Source organism: Syngnathoides biaculeatus, chromosome 20 (assembly GCF_019802595.1).
Source record: "Syngnathoides biaculeatus isolate LvHL_M chromosome 20, ASM1980259v1, whole genome shotgun sequence".
Lineage (NCBI taxonomy): Eukaryota > Metazoa > Chordata > Actinopteri > Syngnathiformes > Syngnathidae > Syngnathoides > Syngnathoides biaculeatus.
The window spans coordinates 12540086-12556773 of NC_084659.1; the positions used below are offsets into that span (position 1 = coordinate 12540086).

General features: G+C 46.5%; 1 protein-coding gene across 5 annotated transcripts; it reads left to right on the top strand.

Moving 5' to 3' along the window:
• The first annotated feature begins 117 nt into the window (after nt 1-117).
• Nucleotides 118-12752, top strand: LOC133493892 (gastrula zinc finger protein XlCGF17.1-like). 5 transcript variants are annotated; one of them, XM_061807870.1, is made up of 3 exons: nt 118-394; nt 5321-5477; nt 10989-12751. In XM_061807870.1, the coding sequence occupies exons 1-3, from the start codon at nt 248-250 to the stop codon at nt 12215-12217; spliced, it is 1533 nt and encodes a 510-aa protein (XP_061663854.1). In that variant the 5' UTR covers nt 118-247; the 3' UTR covers nt 12218-12751. The 5 variants fall into 5 exon arrangements, with proteins under 5 accessions (XP_061663854.1, XP_061663856.1, XP_061663857.1 ...); XM_061807872.1 differs by having other exon boundaries at nt 326-394; nt 5326-5477; nt 10989-12750; XM_061807871.1 differs by lacking the exon at nt 118-394 and adding an exon at nt 609-721 and having other exon boundaries at nt 10989-12749.
• The last annotated feature ends 3936 nt before the right edge of the window (nt 12753-16688 follow it).

Below are 16688 nucleotides of genomic sequence, written 5' to 3' on the forward strand. Positions count from 1 at the left end.
CATATTTTCTCACAGCACATCCACCCATCAAGACTTCATTTTCCCCTGGTCGTGTGATTATGTCGTCACTGACACGCGACTCGAAACGAGACCTCATTTTCCACGCCCACTTTTAACTCTCCACTTTCAAGGCTTCACGGGCTTAGTTAGCTTAGCTCGCGAGCCGCTAAAAAAGAACTAGAATGTAATCTTGTTTTTGACCCCCCTGGCAAATTGTCTTCTGCGTTGAATTGTATTGTTCTGTTTAATGTTCAATAAAGGGGGAAAAAAAACAACCCTCGAAAAAAAAAAAAAAACAATGACGTCGGGTAGCCATTTTGAATCCTGCTTTTACCTTGGGGAGTGGGGGCAAAATCGTCAGCCCATTTCATATCTATGGAGGAAAGTGTACCATGTGAGTACATTGTACAAAAAAATGAATGCGCTCTGGTGTTGACAAAACAATCTATATCATGAATGCCGGTGAATAATTTCAGAAGTTACGAATGAATTTCCGCGTCCCTGCATGGCATTCTATCGTCACCACGGCCTTCCCAACAATGGCCGCCAGTTAGCACATTCGTGAGCCGGAATCTCAAATATCGCTGACATATCTGTTTTTTTTTTTTTTTTTTTGTATCTATGGGCGACACTCGTCTCATCCACAATCGTACTCGTTTCAATGTGCTACTTAAAAAAAATCATCCCGAATTTGCACCGAACGTGGTGAATCCGCGTCACAGTAAGTCCATCATTTCTAAACTAAAACCTCTTTGGTTCCATCTTGGTGTCCGGTTGAAGTCGTCTGGGTTCACCTTGAAGTTTCTCGCCCTAGTTTAGCTTAGCATAGAATGCTAAAAAGGAGACGCGTTTGTGATCCAGACTTCGCTAAATACATCAAGGATGATGTAAAGTGTTCCGTTTCCGCCATCTACTAGTAACGAGTCTGCACCAAAATATCGAATACGAACGCGGACACGTGGAAAAACTGACAATCAACGTCTGCCTATCAACATTTTTTTGTGACATTCTGAAGTACTTACAGTACTTACAGTCCCCTCCAAAGTGTCGTTTTTTTTTTTTTGTTAGAATTTAAGAAGTTTGGGTTTGAGATCAAAATATGAATTCTTCTTCTTTTCCTTTCGGCTTGTCCCGTTCGGGATCGCCACAGTGTGTCATCTTTTGCCATTTTAGCCTATCTCCTGCATCTTCCTCTCTAACCCCAACTGCCCTCATGTCTTCCCTCACCACATCCATAAACCTTCTCTTTGGTCTTCCTCTCGCTCTTTTGCCTGGGAGCGCCATCCTCAGCATCCTTCTACCAATATACTCACTCTCTCGCCTCTGAACATGTCCAAACCATCGAAGTCTGCTCTCTCGAATCTTGTCTCCAAAACATCCAACTTTGGCTGTCCCTCGAATGAGCTCATTTCTAATCCTATCCAACCTGGTCACTCCGAGCGAGAACCTCAACATCTTCATTTCTGCCACCTCCAGTTCAGATTCCTGTTGTTTCTTCAGTGCCACCGTCTCTAATCCGTACATCACGGCCGGCCTCACCACTGTTTTGTAAACTTTGCCCTTCATCCTAGCAGACACTCTTCTGTCACATAACACACCAGACACCTTTCGCCAGCTGTTCCAACCTGCTTGGACCCGTTTCTTCACTTCCTGACCACACTCTCCATTGCTCTGTATTGTTGACCCCAAGTATTTGAAGTCCTCCACCCTCGCTATCTCTTCTCCGTGTAGCCTCACTCTTCCCCCTCCACCTTTCTCATTCACGCACATATATTCTGTTTTACTTCGGCTAATCTTCATTCCTCTCCTTTCCAGTGCATGTCTCCATCTTTCTAATTGTTCCTCTGCATGCTCCCTGCTTTCACTGCATATGACAATATCATCTGCGAACATCATGGTCCAAGGGGATTCCAGTCTAACCTCATCTGTCAGCCTATCCATTACCACTGCAAACAGGAAGGGGCTCAGAGCTGATCCCTGATGCAGTCCCACCTCCACCTTAAATTCCTCTGTCACACCTAAGGCACACCTCACCATTGTTCTGCTGCCATCATACATGTCCTGTACTATTTTAACGTACTTCTCTGCCACGCCAGACTTACGCATGCAGTACCACAGTTCCTCTCTTGGTACTCTGTCGTAGGCTTTCTCTAGATCCACAAAGACACAATGTAGCTCCTTCTGACCTTCTCTGTACTTTTCCACTAGCATCCTCAAGGCAAATAATGCATCTGTGGTACTCTTTCTGGGCATGAAACCATACTGTTGCTCGCAGATACTTACTTCTGTCCTGAGTCTAGCCTCCACTACTCTTTCCTATAACTTCATTGTGTGGCTCATCAACTTTATTCCTCTATAGTTCCCACAGCTCTGAACATCCCCTTTGTTCTTAAAAAATGGGAACTAGAACACTTTTCCTCCATTCTTCAGGCATCTTTTCGCCCGCTAGTATTCTGTTGAATAAGTTGGTCAAAAACTCCACAGCCATCTCTCCAAATTGCTTCCATACCTCTACCGGTATGTCATCAGGACCAACTGCCTCTCCATTTTTCATCCTTTGTAGTGCCTTTCTGACTTCGCCCTTAGTAATCATTGCCACTTCCTGGTCCTTCACTCTTGCCTCTTCAACTCTTCCTTCTCTCTCATTTTCTTCATTCATCAACTTCTCAAAGTATTCTTTCCATCTATTTAGCACACTACCGGCACCAGTCAACACATTTCCATCTCTATCCTTAATCACCCTAACCTTCTGCACATCCTTCCCATCTCTATCCCTCTGTCTGGCCAACCTGTAGAGATCCTTTTCTCCTTCTTTCGTGTCCAACCTGGTGTACATGTCTTCATATGCCTCTTGTTTAGCCACCTCTACCTTTGCCCTACGTCGCATCTCGATGTTCTCCTTCCGCCTCTCCTCAGTCCTCTCAGTATCCCACTTCTTCTTCGCTAATCTCTTTCCTTGTATGACTCCCTGTATTTTGGGGTTCCACCACCAAGTCTCCTTCTCCCCTTTCCTACCAGATGACACACCAAGTACTCTCCTGCCTGTCTCTCTGATCACCTTGGCTGTCGTCGTCCAGTCTTCCGGGAGCTTCGGTTGTCCATCGAGAGCCTGTCTCACCTCTTTCCGGAAGGCCGCACAACATTCTTCCTTTCTCAGCTTCCACCACATGGTTCTCTGCTCTACCTTTGTCTTCTTAATCTTCCTACCCACCACCAGAATCATCCTACATACTACCATCCTATGCTGTCGAGCTACACTCTCCCCTACCACTGCTTTACAGTCAGTAACCTCCTTCAGATTACATCGTCTGCACAAAATATAATCTACCTGCGTGGTTCTACCTCCGCTCTTGTAGGTCACTATATGTTCCTCCCTCTTCTGGAAATAAGTGTTCACTACAGCCATCTCCATCCTTTTTGCAAAGTCCACCACCATCTGCCCTTCAAAGTTCCTTTCCTGGATGCCGTACTTACCCATCACTTCTTCATCGCCCCTGTTTCCTTTACCAATATGTCCATTACAATCTGCACCAATCACAACTCTCTCGCTGTCTGGGATGCTCAGAACTACTTCATCTAGTTCCTTCCAGAATTTCTCTTTCAACTCTAGGTCACATCCTACCTGTGGTGCATAGCCGCTAACCACATTATACATAACACCCTCAATTTCAAATTTTAGTCTCATCACTCGATCTGATACTCTTTTCACCTCCAAGACATTCTTAGCCAGCTCTTCCTTTAAAATAACCCCTACTCCATTTCTCTTCCCATCTACTCCGTGGTAGAATAATTTAAACCCTGCTCCCAAACTTCTAGCCTTACTACCTTTCCAGCTGCTCTCTTGGATGCACAGAATATCAACCTTTCTCCTAATCATCATGTCAACCAACTCCTGTGCTTTTCCTGTCATAGTCCCAACATTCAAAGTCACTACACTCAGTTGTAGGCTCTGTGCATTCCTGTTTTTCTTCTGACGCTGGATCCGGTTTCCTCCTCTTCTTTGTCCTCGACCCACAGTAGCTGAATTTCCACCGACGCCCTGCAGGTTAGCAGTGCCGGGGGCGGGCGTTGTTAACCCGGGCCACGACCGATCCGGTATGGGATTCTTTAGATGAACGCTCATATTTGTTGGGCACAGTTTTTACACCGGATGCCCTTCCTGACGCAACCCTCTGCATTTATCCGGGCTTGGGACCGGCCTACAGATTGCACTGGTTTGTGCCCCCATAGGGCTGCATTGAGATCAAAATATGAATATGTGACAAAAGCTTACATTTCTATCCACCCATCCGTATTCTTTGCCGCTTATTCTCACGAGGGTCGCGGGGAGTGCTGGAGCCTATCCCAGCTGTCAACTTGCAGGAGCGGGGTACACCCTGAACTGGTTGCCAGCCAATCGCAGGGCACGTGGAGACAAACAGCCGCACTCACAATCACACCTTGGGGCAATTTTGAGTGTCCAATTAATGTTGCATGTTTCTGGGTTGTAGGAGGAAACCGGAGTGCCCGGGGAAAACCCACGCAGGCACGGGGAGAACATGCAAACTCCACACAGGCGGGGCCGGGATCGAACCTGGGTCCTCCAACGCTTTACCAGCTGCCACACCGTGGCGGCTCACCTCATCATATTACACACAAAATTTATTGACTAGATTTAGAATCAGAAATCAAGGGGAGGGGTTTTTCAACCGTTGTTCATGTTTGGTACCACAAAAATGCATATAATATCTCAATGTGATTATTTATGATATACGACAATTTGAAATGTTTGTACAGATTTTCATAAGAATCATGAAAATTGACACATGATTTGGCTTCGCGGGCCAGATAAAATCACGTGACAGGCCAGATCTGGCCCCCGGGCCTTGTGTTTGACCCCTGTGCTTTAGGCAATCAATCACAGCGACAACACCTGAGCAACGAGACGCATCCATGTGTCACATGTTCCAATACTTTTGCTCACTTGAAAAGTGGGCAGATTGGAACAAAACATGGAAATACTGTGAAATAAATAAAAGCCGTAATTCTGAACTTTTTTTGTCTTATATTCATCTTTTGATATGAAACCCATGTCTAAAATATACTAAAAACAACTGAATTAACCTTGCTGTTGCAGTACTTTTGGAGTAGACTGTATTCCCCCCCCATTTTTTTTTTTTTACTTTATATTATGTTTAAAGGCAAATTAAAATATTGGCCGTCTTCTGTCGATCTCATATCTCTTCCGATGAAAAATTTGTATATTTTACTGTTAATTTATTGACTTTGGCGCCTTTGCCATTTTAACTAATAATTTCCAAATGTCATCCCTCCAACGTAGAGCAGAAAGTGTCGTGATCGTCGTGGGAAAATGTTCGCAAGTAGCAGAGCAGCGTACGGGGAGGAACTTTGGGGACCAAAAAAGGTGGCGCAGCCACAACGTCAACTACTGAACGCTGTGTTCAATCTGCAGCCCCGAATTGTGCTCCGCAGAGCAGGTCGGTTCACGTCTTTTTCACTTTTCAGGTAAAACGTTTTCACAAGACCGCCGTGTTAATTTACAGCCGCTATGTGCCGTTCCATATAATATTAAAGGTCAAGTGTCATGAAATGGATGATTTTTAGTATGTTATTAATGAAAAAAACGTCAGCCGGTATGGACCCATCTGTTTTTTTCACCACAGAACATAATTTTGACGTATACGTTGTTTTTGTAACTCCCGCCAAGAAAATCCTCTTGAGGGATTTGTTTTCGAGAAGAAGCAGGAAGTGACGTACAGGACAGAGGCGCCCCCTAGTGGGCTCGTTTGTTTCCATTAGTTTACATCAGGGAAGGTAGCTCGTTGTTCCTTCGCGTTAGCCAAAATGCTGCCATGTTGCATTGCTGGACATTCCTTTATTTATCTTTGGCGTAAGGCGACTATGCTTGAAGAGAAGGGTGAGTGACAAGAAAACGGCATTGTGGGGGACGGAGATATTTCACGTCTAAAGCCGTCAATGGCACTGAATGTGTTTAATACAGTGACAAAACAGAACCATAACATTTAGATGTTGTTACAACCCAATTATTAAACAATTTGGTCAACATCAAGTTCTTCATTTGAAGGATTTATGAGACAATGTTTATGCATAAAGTGATCTGTGTCAAGGCACTTGAGGACGAATGAGTCCTTAAAGGGCCACTGTCGTGAAATGGCTGATTTTTAGTCTGTTATTAATGAAAAAAACGGCAGCCGACATGGACCCATGCGTTTTTTTTCACCACAAAACATGATTTTGACGTGTACGGCTTTTTGTAACTCCCGCCATGAAAATCCTCTCGAGGGATTTGTTTTGGACAAGAACCAGGAAGTGACGTACATGGCAGGACCACCCTCAAGTGGACTCGTTTGTTTCTATTAGTTTTACCTCCGGGAAGGTAGCTCGTTGTTCCTTCGTGTTAGCCAAAATGCCGGCTCATTGCATTGCTGGACATTCCTTGAAAAACTCAAGAGGATGGATTTACCCTGCGTAAGTTTGCAAGAGACCCGGTTCGTCGTGAAAAATGGATTGCAAACGACAGGTAGGTGTGTATACAGCTACTAACAAAAAATAACAGTTTGGGGCAGACCATGTAATCGGTTTCTCGTAATGTAACAAAAGATTTGCGTCGTATGACAAGGGTGCTAAATGTGTCGATGTGCGCGTCGGACGGCTGCCGCGTCGGGCTCGCGGACGGCGGCGGCTCTGAACAACGCTGCTGGCAATGGCGCACTTAGCCGCGTGATACGACAGCGCCGTAAAGCGGCCCGGTTCGGCGCCGTGGTAAGCCCCCTCGGCGGCGAATATGAGCGGTGGCCTTGTTGACAAGGCCGATCCAGCTGGCAGTTTTTGGCAAGAATGGACAGAGGAATTCACCTTTGTGGAGAGAGAGAGAACAAAGTTCTGTCATGTATGTAATATGTAGTGACAAAATTGCATCGATAAAACGCTCAAATATAAAAGCGCCAATTCGACATGCATCAAAATATTATGCGGGGGGACAACAGGAAGAAAGACAAAAAACATGCAGGACCAGAAGTGTCATAAATTGGAAGAATGAATTTTTTCATAAATGGTTAGCAACAGCATCCATCCATCCATTTTCTTTACCGCTTACCCTCACAAGGGTCGCGGGAGTGCTGGAGACTATCCCAGCGGGCAGGAGGCGGGGTACACCCCGAACTGGTTGCCAGCCAATCACAGGACACATGGAAACAGACAACAGCCGCACTCACAGTCACACCTTGGGGCAATTTAGAGCGTCCAATTAATGTTGCGTGTTTTTGGGATGTGGGAGGAAACCGGAGTGCCCGGAGAAAACCCAAGCAGGCCCGGGAAGAACATGCAGACTCCACACAGGCGGGGCCGGGATTGAACCCAGGACCTCAGAACTGTGAGGCCAACGCATTACAGTTGATCCACTGTGCCTTAGCAACAGCAAAACAATGTTATTTAAAATAATCTATAGACTTCATGCACACAAAAAGCATTTCTTACATAAAATGGGCGAATATATTGTTTTTAGTTTGAATCTTTTGGAATTGCATTTGGAAATATTTGGCCTTTTATGGCTCTCTCAGCGTAAAAGGTTCCCGACCCCTGGGCTCGAGTGTACCATCTGGCTCTGGTTCGGATCCCCTCGTGTGTCATGAGCACGGCCGGACCATGGCCAAGAGGGGCGTGGCCTGCCTTACACTCCGAGTGGTTTCATCTCCGACACCTGTCGCCGGTCACAGCTGTGTCACATGAGGCACTGTGATTAGATGATGTGTTTAATTTTTTTGTCACTGATTTTTGCCAGTTCGCTTTCCCTCATCCAGGGTTACTCCGCCACCGCGCCATTATAGCCCAGTCACGCGTTTGCTTGTGCTCTTTAGATGACTCATAGTTATCGGACTTTGTTTCATGTGTTTTGGATCCTGCTTTCTTGGACTGTGTTGTCGTGCACAACTTTCGTCAATAATAAAACCCACTGAACATCATGTCCTCGTCTTGGAGTCCTGCATTATGGTCCGCCCGTGCACCATTGGTTCATGATGGAACAAACTGGCCAGAACAGGACCCAGTAGGGAAGACACGGCGTCGCCGGCCACGTCGAAGTGGACGCCGCCTGCCTGAGGATCAAGCTTCTCCTTATCCGGGTGGGCTTCGTTATGTCATCCTCTTCTAGCTTGCCTCCCGCACCGCCCGTGTACCATGATTATGTCCCAACCACAACCCACTCACTACCACATATTGTTTTGGATTCAGATTCTTCGGATTACGAGGAAGTCTTAAATGTATATGACAGACTGCCTGATTCTAACTTGAACAATTAATTTGAACTCTCCGTCCCGGCGATGATTCTCGACGAGTTTGTTTCGCAGTCCTTCGCTTGGCGACAGACTTCCTGGTGAATCACGCCCACGTCGCGGTAGCAACCGACTCGCTACCGAGCCAAGCCCACGTCGCGGTGGCGACTGACTTCCTGGCGAACCACACTCGCACCGCGGTAGCAACTGACTCGCTACCAAGCCAAGTGCATGTCGCGATAGCAGCAGACCCACTACCAAGCCAAGCCCACATTGCGGCAACTGACCCGCTGCCACACTACACCCACGTTGTGGTGGACGCAGACTTCCAAGTCAACCATGTTCCTTCAAACCACGTTCCTGTCCACACGGCGAAGGCTCGTTAGCTGCCTCACGTTCCTGTCCAGACGGTGGCGACAGGTATGCGACCGTTGCACAGTCCTGTCCAGGTGGTGGCGAAGGCTCGTCGGCCGCCCCACGTTCCTGTCCAGGTGGCGGCAACGGCTCGTCGGCCGTTCCACGTTCCTGCACAGGCAGCTGCTTGTCGGCCATCGCAGGTTTCTGCCTAGGCGGTGGTGGTGGCTCATCTGCCGCCTCACGTTCCCACGCCCCACCAGAACGAAGGGCACCGTGATGTCGCTTCCACCGCCGGCGACAGGTATTTGGCCTACTTACATTCCTGTCTGGTTGACGATTGGCCTGTGCCTGCTTCCCGCTCCTACTTCGAGCGCGAGGCATCCTCGGCCGCCCCCACTCTTGTCTCGATGGCGGCAGGCACGCGGCAGGCTCACGCTCCTGTCTCGATGGCGACAGCGCCATGTATACGGCCGCCTCACACCCTGTCTCGACGGCGGCCGCCTCCCTCTGCTGCTTCAGTGCAACCGGTCCACAGCTGTCTGACCACGCTTTAAGGGTGACCGATCCCCAGCCGCCTCACGACAAAGCCTCGGCGGCGGCTGGTCCCCGGCCACTTCACGACCAAAACCCAGCAACGACCGATCCCTGTCCGCCTCACGACCAAGCCTCGGCAGCGAGCGGTGCCTGGCCGCCTCCCGACCTAGCCTTAGTGGCGACCGATCGACGACTGTCTCACAACAAAGCTTCGCTTGCGACCGATCCCCGGCCACCTCCCGACCTAGCCTCGGCGGCGACCATTCCACGGCCGCCTCACGACTAAGCCTTGGCGGCGACTGGTCCCTGGCCGGCTCACGACCAGAACTCGGCGGCGACCGGTCCCTGGCCGCCTCACGACCAGAACCCAGCAGCGCCCGACCCACGGCCGCCTCACAACCAAGCCTTTGTGGCGACCGATCCCTGGGCGCCCCGCAACCACGTCCTGGGACGTGTTCATCCGGAGCCTTCGCCTGCTCCCGTCTAGTTCCTGCTTTGCCTTTTGAGTTCCTCCTCAAGGACGTCCTCCCGAATCGCCCCGTAGGGACCCTGGTGCCTGGCGTCCTGGCCGATCTCCTGACCTGCTCGGCCGGACGCCTCATTTTGGGTGGCCTGGAAGTGCACCAGACGGACGGTGAAAAGAGCTGTGATTTTTTTTTTTTCTTTCTTTTTCAAAACAGACTTTCATTTTCCAACTGCCATGGATGACAAGACAATGTTTAAAGAAACTTAAATAGAACTAAGAATAAGTAAAGTAAGGCAAGGTCTCGATTGAATGAGAAAAAATAGAATAAAGTTCGAATGTCATGAAATAGTTCAAAATTTTTTGTCACTCATTACAGACAATCGAGTGAAATATTTTTAAGCCTTTTTGCAAGCTGATGAGGATGACTTATTGATTCTAAAAACCCACAATTCAAAGAAATGTAAATGGAAAATTGTAAAAAAAAAAAAAAGAAAATAAAAACTAAAAAAAATCATTGTCAATGATATTAGAATTTGTCACATTTTTTTTCTCGGGAAAAATAGTGGAACTAGCCAGGTTTGATAACATGAAAAGACAAATACCTTCTGAAAAATGTGAAATTAAGGACTCATTTGTCCTCGAGTGCCTTGACAGAGATCACATTATGCACAAACATTATTTTGTAAATCTTTTAAATGAAGATCTTGACCAAATTGTTTAATAATTGGGACATAAGAATATCCAAATGTTATGGTTCTGTTTCGTCACTGTATTAAACACATTCAGTGCCATTGACGGCTTTCAACGTGAAATATCTCCGTCCCCCATAATGCGGTTTTCTTGTCACTCACACTTCTCTTCAAGTATAGTCCCCTCGCGCTAAAGGTAAATGAAGATATATATTTTTTGTATTATTCTTAACATTATTTGGCGGCACGGTGGCTCAGCTGGAAAGTGTTGGCCTCACATTTGTGAAGACCAGGGTTCAATCCCGGCCCTCCCTATGGAGTTTGCATGTTCTCTCCGTGCCTGCGTGGGTTTTCTCCGGGCACTCCGTTTTCCTCCCACATCCCCGAAACAGGCAACAGTAATGGGAGACTCTAAATTGCCCATAGGTGTGATTGTGAGGCCTAATTGTTTGTGTCGATGTGCCTTGTGATAGGCTGGAAACCAGTTCAGGGTGTACCCTGCCTCCTGCCCTGCCCGTTGACGGCTGGGATAGGTTCCAGCACTCTTGCGAGCATTGTGTGGATATGCGGCTAAGAAAATGGATGGATAGAAATCACAAGATGAGAATTAACTCTTCCACCCATGTGTGTTTGTGTTCTTCCGTCCTGCAGACATCAGTGAGGATCTTCATCCTGAAAAGCAGGAGCTCGAGCCTGCAGCCATGAAAGAGGAAGTGGACAACAAAGAGCTTCCCTTTATCAAAGACGAAGAGGAATTGGATTCCATTTACATTAAAAAAGAGACGGAAGAAGAAGCGCGACCACACATCAAGCAGGAAGAGGATGAGGACATCGAGTTTCCATCGATTGGTGTCCCTTTGAAGAGAGAAAATGAACGTCAAAGGGAGGAAAGCAGAAGAGGGGCGGAGCCTTCAAGCAGTAGCAGAAGCCAACACATGACAACAAATGGTGATGGAGACCACTGTCGACAATCACAAACAGAAGGCCTCCTCGCCCCACTGTCAGATAGTGACGACGTCACGTCACATTCTACAGACGATGATGATAAACAGTCAGGAGGTGATATGACATGTCACGCTGACAACAAACGTTGGAGATGTTCTCAGTGTGCGAAAACCTTTGCTGGTAAGGCCAAGTTGAATCAACACCTGAGAATACACACTGGCGAGAAACCTTTTTCCTGCTCAGTTTGCAGTAAAAGATTTACTCAGAAGGGACATATAAAAGCACACATAAGAACCCACACCGGTGAGAAACCTTTTTCCTGCTCCATTTGCAGTAAAGGATTCACTCGTAAGGGATACTTGAATGAACACGCAAGGACGCATCCTGGTGAAAAAGCTTTTTCCTGCTCAGTTTGTGCACAGAGATTTTCTGATGTGAGAACGTTAAAAATGCACAGAAGAACCCACACTGGAGAGAAACTTTTTTCTTGCATAGTTTGCGGCCGAAGATTCACTCGGAAGGTAGATTTAAAAATACACACAAGGACCCACACCGGTGAAAAGCCTTTCTCCTGCTCGGTTTGCAATAAAAGATTTACTCGAAAGGCAACCTTGAATAAACACACAAGAACGCAGATTTGTGAGAAACCCTTTCCCTGCTCTTTTTGTGTCCAAAGATTTTCTAACGAGAAAACTTTAAAAAGTCACACAAGGACCCACACTGGTGAGAAACCTTTTTCCTGTTCAGTTTGCAAGAAAAGATTCACTCGGAATGGACAGTTAAAAATCCACACAAGAACACACATTCTACAGAAACCTTTTTCATGTTCAGATTGTGGCCAAAGATTCTATCAGAAAGGAGACTTAAAAATTCATACTAGAATGCACACTGGAAAGAAACCTTATTCCTCCTCAGACTGGGATGAAATATTGTAATATAAGGGAGAATTAAATACGCACAAGGACGCACAGCGGTGAGAATTGATTTTTCCTGCTCAGTTTTCAATTAAAGATTCACCCAAAAGCACCACTTAAAAATACAATGGAAACTGGAGAGAAACCCTTTTCCTGCTCAGTTTGTGGTCAAAGGTTGCCTCGTAAGGCTACGGCTAATACACAAGTGTGATGCTGGGACGAGCAGCGATCAAAAAGCTTTCAATGAAAATGTAAAATAATGACATGATAATGATGATTGATCAAATAAATACCAAATGTAATTACTGTGTAATTACAATTACTTACACAAATCTAGTCTTGTTATATGTGTTTCATATTTTTTCTTGTTTTTATCCATCCTCTTGTTGTCCATATATTGGTGAGATGAATGGTACGTAGTCCATAGTTCTGGATTTACAAATGATGTTTGCACAAAAGAAAGTAGAGTTAGTTGTCATTTTCAGCGTGTTTTCTGATGATGTATGTATTGTTTTTCAAACAGTTTTTCGCAGTACCAAATTTTGGACACTATCACAGTTTTGACGAGTATCAATCAGGAGTCGATAACATTTTCTCACTGATCTCTGTCTTCTGTGTTGTAATTTTTGCTTTTATTCAAAGTCTGGATGTTTGTTCGAGACTCACCTCAGTTCACTTTGGACTTGATTGCATTGATTGTAGAGTACATCTTATATTATCATAAAATAGGCTTCTTCAGTAAGTGTAAGTAATTTTACTTCCATCTGAAAATAATTGAAATGCCTTTAAAGTGGCACTAAGGAGCCCCTTGTAATGGCAACAAAAATTAGTACTACACAAAAGTGTAATGTGAACAAGTCTGCCAAATTTGAGTGAATCGAACAAAATTGTTAAGTATATGAAATCAGGTTAAAAACTTGAACATTAGTCAGAGCCATCGGTGCTGGGGCGGACCCAAATGCAGGACTCCGAGACAAAGGCATAATGTCCAGTGGGTTTTATTGCTGAAGTAGTGTCCGCACACGGTAACACAGTGCAAACTCAATGACCTGGCAAATTCCCCTGACGTAAACTCCAACATAAATACATGATCAATTAACATACCAAATGTGCAACAGCTGTGACGAGTGCCAGAGGTGTCACCGCCCAGAGCGGTGACCAGACCACGCCCCTCCTGGCGGTGCTCTAGCCCCGCTCATGACACAAGGCCCATTTCTCAGACGCTAGAGGCGTGTCGAATGGATCCGCCTAAAGGAATCCAAACTCCTGAGAGGATGACAAACTGATACCACAGGTGTCAAACTCAAAGCTCGGGGGCCAGATCCGGACCACTGCCTGATTTTATCTGGCCCGCGGAAGCGAATCGTGCGTGTCAACTTCCATGATTCTGAAACCGTAACTACAATGTAGCCCTCGACAAAAATGGGTTATACTATGTAAAATCACATTCCGAGGCGCAGCTTCAAAACCGAATGGCTATTGTGAACTATAATCCTAAAAAATGAGCACAGACTGAAAGTCAACCTACCGTTGATGTCAGCGACGTGTCGCAGCCGACAAGACGACCTAGCGGTAGGAGGAAGCCTGTGTAGTTAGCATCGGTACGGAACCGTTCACTATTTTCAAATTACAGTAGGGCACAAAAGGATTTACTCAACCAGCAACTATGCAAGTTGTCACGCTTAAAAAGATGAAAGAGGCCTGTCATTTTTATGATTGGGACTGTACTGAGAACTGGATTGGTTAAGATACAACAAAAGACTGCACACGTTGTGATATCACAGCCTTACACAGTACTCACAACACACAGTGTAATGGAATATGAGATGTTGTTAGCATTAACAATGTCATTTTTAATCCTGAATCAGAATCAGCTCCAGGTTGTGTTGGCCACACCAAAGCCGCAGCCTCTCCACTTCCTGTCGATACGCAGAATCACCGCCGTCCTTGACGAGCCCGGCGACTACGGTGTCATCTGCGAATTTCAGGAGCTTGACAGCTGGGCGCCTGAGGTGCAGTGGTTAGTCTAGAGCAGGGGTCGGGAACCTATGGCTCGCGAGCCATACCTGGCTCTTTTGGTGGTTGCATATGGCTCGTCGAGCCCTCATAACAATACGCTGTCCGTGTGATTTTTGTCGTGCAGAGAAGGTTTGTCCTAGTGGCGTTGCCGTAGTTAGGTGTGGGAGGCAACGCAAATGACGTAGAGACAGTTTACCATAATGGGTTGCCGTGGTTTTTGCGTGGTAGTCAAAGTCCAGTGGTGCAGAAGGGTCTAATGCTGTTCCTATCAAAACAACTATTTATTGACAAAGGTCACTCAAAGAAAAGAATACGAGTACCACAGAAGTTTTCAACGAGAATGGACAGCCATTGTGGAGATGGAGGGTTCTGCTGTGTGTTTAAATCCACAGATGGGGAGTATGCCAAAGGGTTCGTATTCGACGTTGCCAATCAACATTTTGCCAAGTTCGCATCAAACGAATAAAAGACACGCCTTTGTTGGCAAGAACTGTTCACCATCCCACCGGCATGATAGAAAATCAAATTGAATTACGTTCACGATTAACGGATGGAAATCTCAACGCCTGCGTGAAGATTAATCTGACAGTGCATGAAACAGACTGTCAAGCCATTAGCAAAACCAGGAAGCATTTGAAGTCGCATTAATGATAAGAAGTGATTTGTTATCATTGGTTAGAAACCTTATTGGGTTATTTAAAAGAATCCAGAGACTGTATTGTACTCTAAAAGTGTTGCTTCGACATAAATGCGCAAATACACCTGTATTTAGTTTTTTAAATATTGCATGGCTCTTTTGAAATTACGTTTTAAAATATTTGGCATTTATGGCTCTCTCAGTCAAAAAGGTTCCCGACCGCTGGTGTAGAGTGTCACGACCCATCGGAACGGAGGTAGGACCCAAATGCAGGACTCGGGAGATGCAAGGTAGTTCGGGGAAAAACATTTATTATTAGAAGGTCGGGGATCGGGCAGGCAGTCAGGTGCAGCAGCGGTAGTTGGGACGCTGGCCGTAGAGAGCAAGTGAGCGGGAAGGCAGGAGTCGGTACACGGGAGAACAATCAAAGCAGGCAGGAGTATCAAGAGAGTCAGGCTTACGGGGTCAGTCGGAGAACAGGCGGAGGTCGGTACTCACGGGTTGACGATCAGGGATACGAGAGTGCTGGAACGGGACATGAACCTCAACGATCTGGCGGAGGACCAGTCTTCATATACACAGGGGATAATCAGCCCGCATGAGGCGCAGGTGTGTGCCGCCCAATTAGCGCAAGCGCGCGGGCACCCGCCCAGACCGGGCTGGAGCGGCAGGATCATGACATAGAGCAGGGGTCACCAACGCGGTGCCCGCATCCGAATGGTAGCCCGCGATTACCGCATGAGTCGCCCGCGAGGTATGTTCTAAAAATACCATAGGCCACAAATTGTTACGATTATTTGCGCTTTAAATTCTGAATCTGACTCGCTTACGCGAATTGTCATGTCAAATACCTGTAATGTCGTTTACTACGATAAATTAAAGCAAAAATATTTTACGTACGTGTCGTGAACTGAGTCTGAAATTTGCCGCAAACAGGTCGCGTAGCCCTTCATACAATCGGTGCTCGCGAAGTAGCCCTCAGCCTCAAAAAGGTTGCTGAGTCCTGTTGTAGAGCGAGAAGAGCAACGGGGAGAGGACACAACCTTGGGGTGCCCCGATGCTGATGGCCTGTGTGGATGGCGTGGTGAACATACCACACATCTCAAAATATACACATTAACAAACACCATCCAAGAGGGGGAACCCAATTACCACCCTTTGATGAGTATGGCAATAATTTATTAATATGAGCCTCTGGCCCTGGGTCGAAATTTGTTAATGGTGATGGTGGGACAACACATGCAATAGCTACTTGTGCCATGAGCAAGACTTGGCCACTCCCAAGAGGGGCGTGGCCACGCCACTGTTTCACATTCAGACTGTGATTAGGCATTTAAGTTAGAGTTTTTGTCACTGGTATTTGCCAGTTCGTTGTCTTGCATTAGCAAGTTGCATTCACTGCATGTGGGACTCTCCGCCTCTACGCGTAAGTTAGAGTAACCCTCGTCACAGCGATTCTCTGCCCTTTTGTTTGATCCTTTCCAGTTGAGTTTGATAGTTTACCCCATAGTCATCGGACCTTGCTGCACGTCTTTTGGATCCTGCCTAGCCTAGCGTTTCTGTACCTCTTGCCTTGTCGGACTGCTACTGTATGACCCAGTTTCCGGGATAAACCACACTGAACATTATGCCTCTGCCTCGAAGTCCTGCATTTGGGTCCGCCACCGTACTGGAGGTCCGTGACAACTTGAGAAAACACGGTGAGGGAGGACAGAAAAGAGAAAGACCTTGTTACTGATATGTAAGTCCTGTATAACCTGTTCCTGGTCCCAGTACAAATTATTACAGCCTGTAGTGTGTTTAGCAAACTTATTAGGGAATAAACACCATATGACA

Excerpts from the sequence above, each read along its gene's own strand:
- LOC133493892 (XM_061807870.1), top strand. The coding sequence starts at position 248 with ATGTTCAATAAAGGGGGAAAAAAAACAACCCTCGAAAAAAAAAAAAAA. Across the intron at positions 395-5,320 it reads TATGGAGGAAAGTGTACCAT|AGCAGAAAGTGTCGTGATCG; the intron begins GTGAGTACATTG and ends CCTCCAACGTAG. Across the intron at positions 5,478-10,988 it reads AATTGTGCTCCGCAGAGCAG|ACATCAGTGAGGATCTTCAT; the intron begins GTCGGTTCACGT and ends TCCGTCCTGCAG.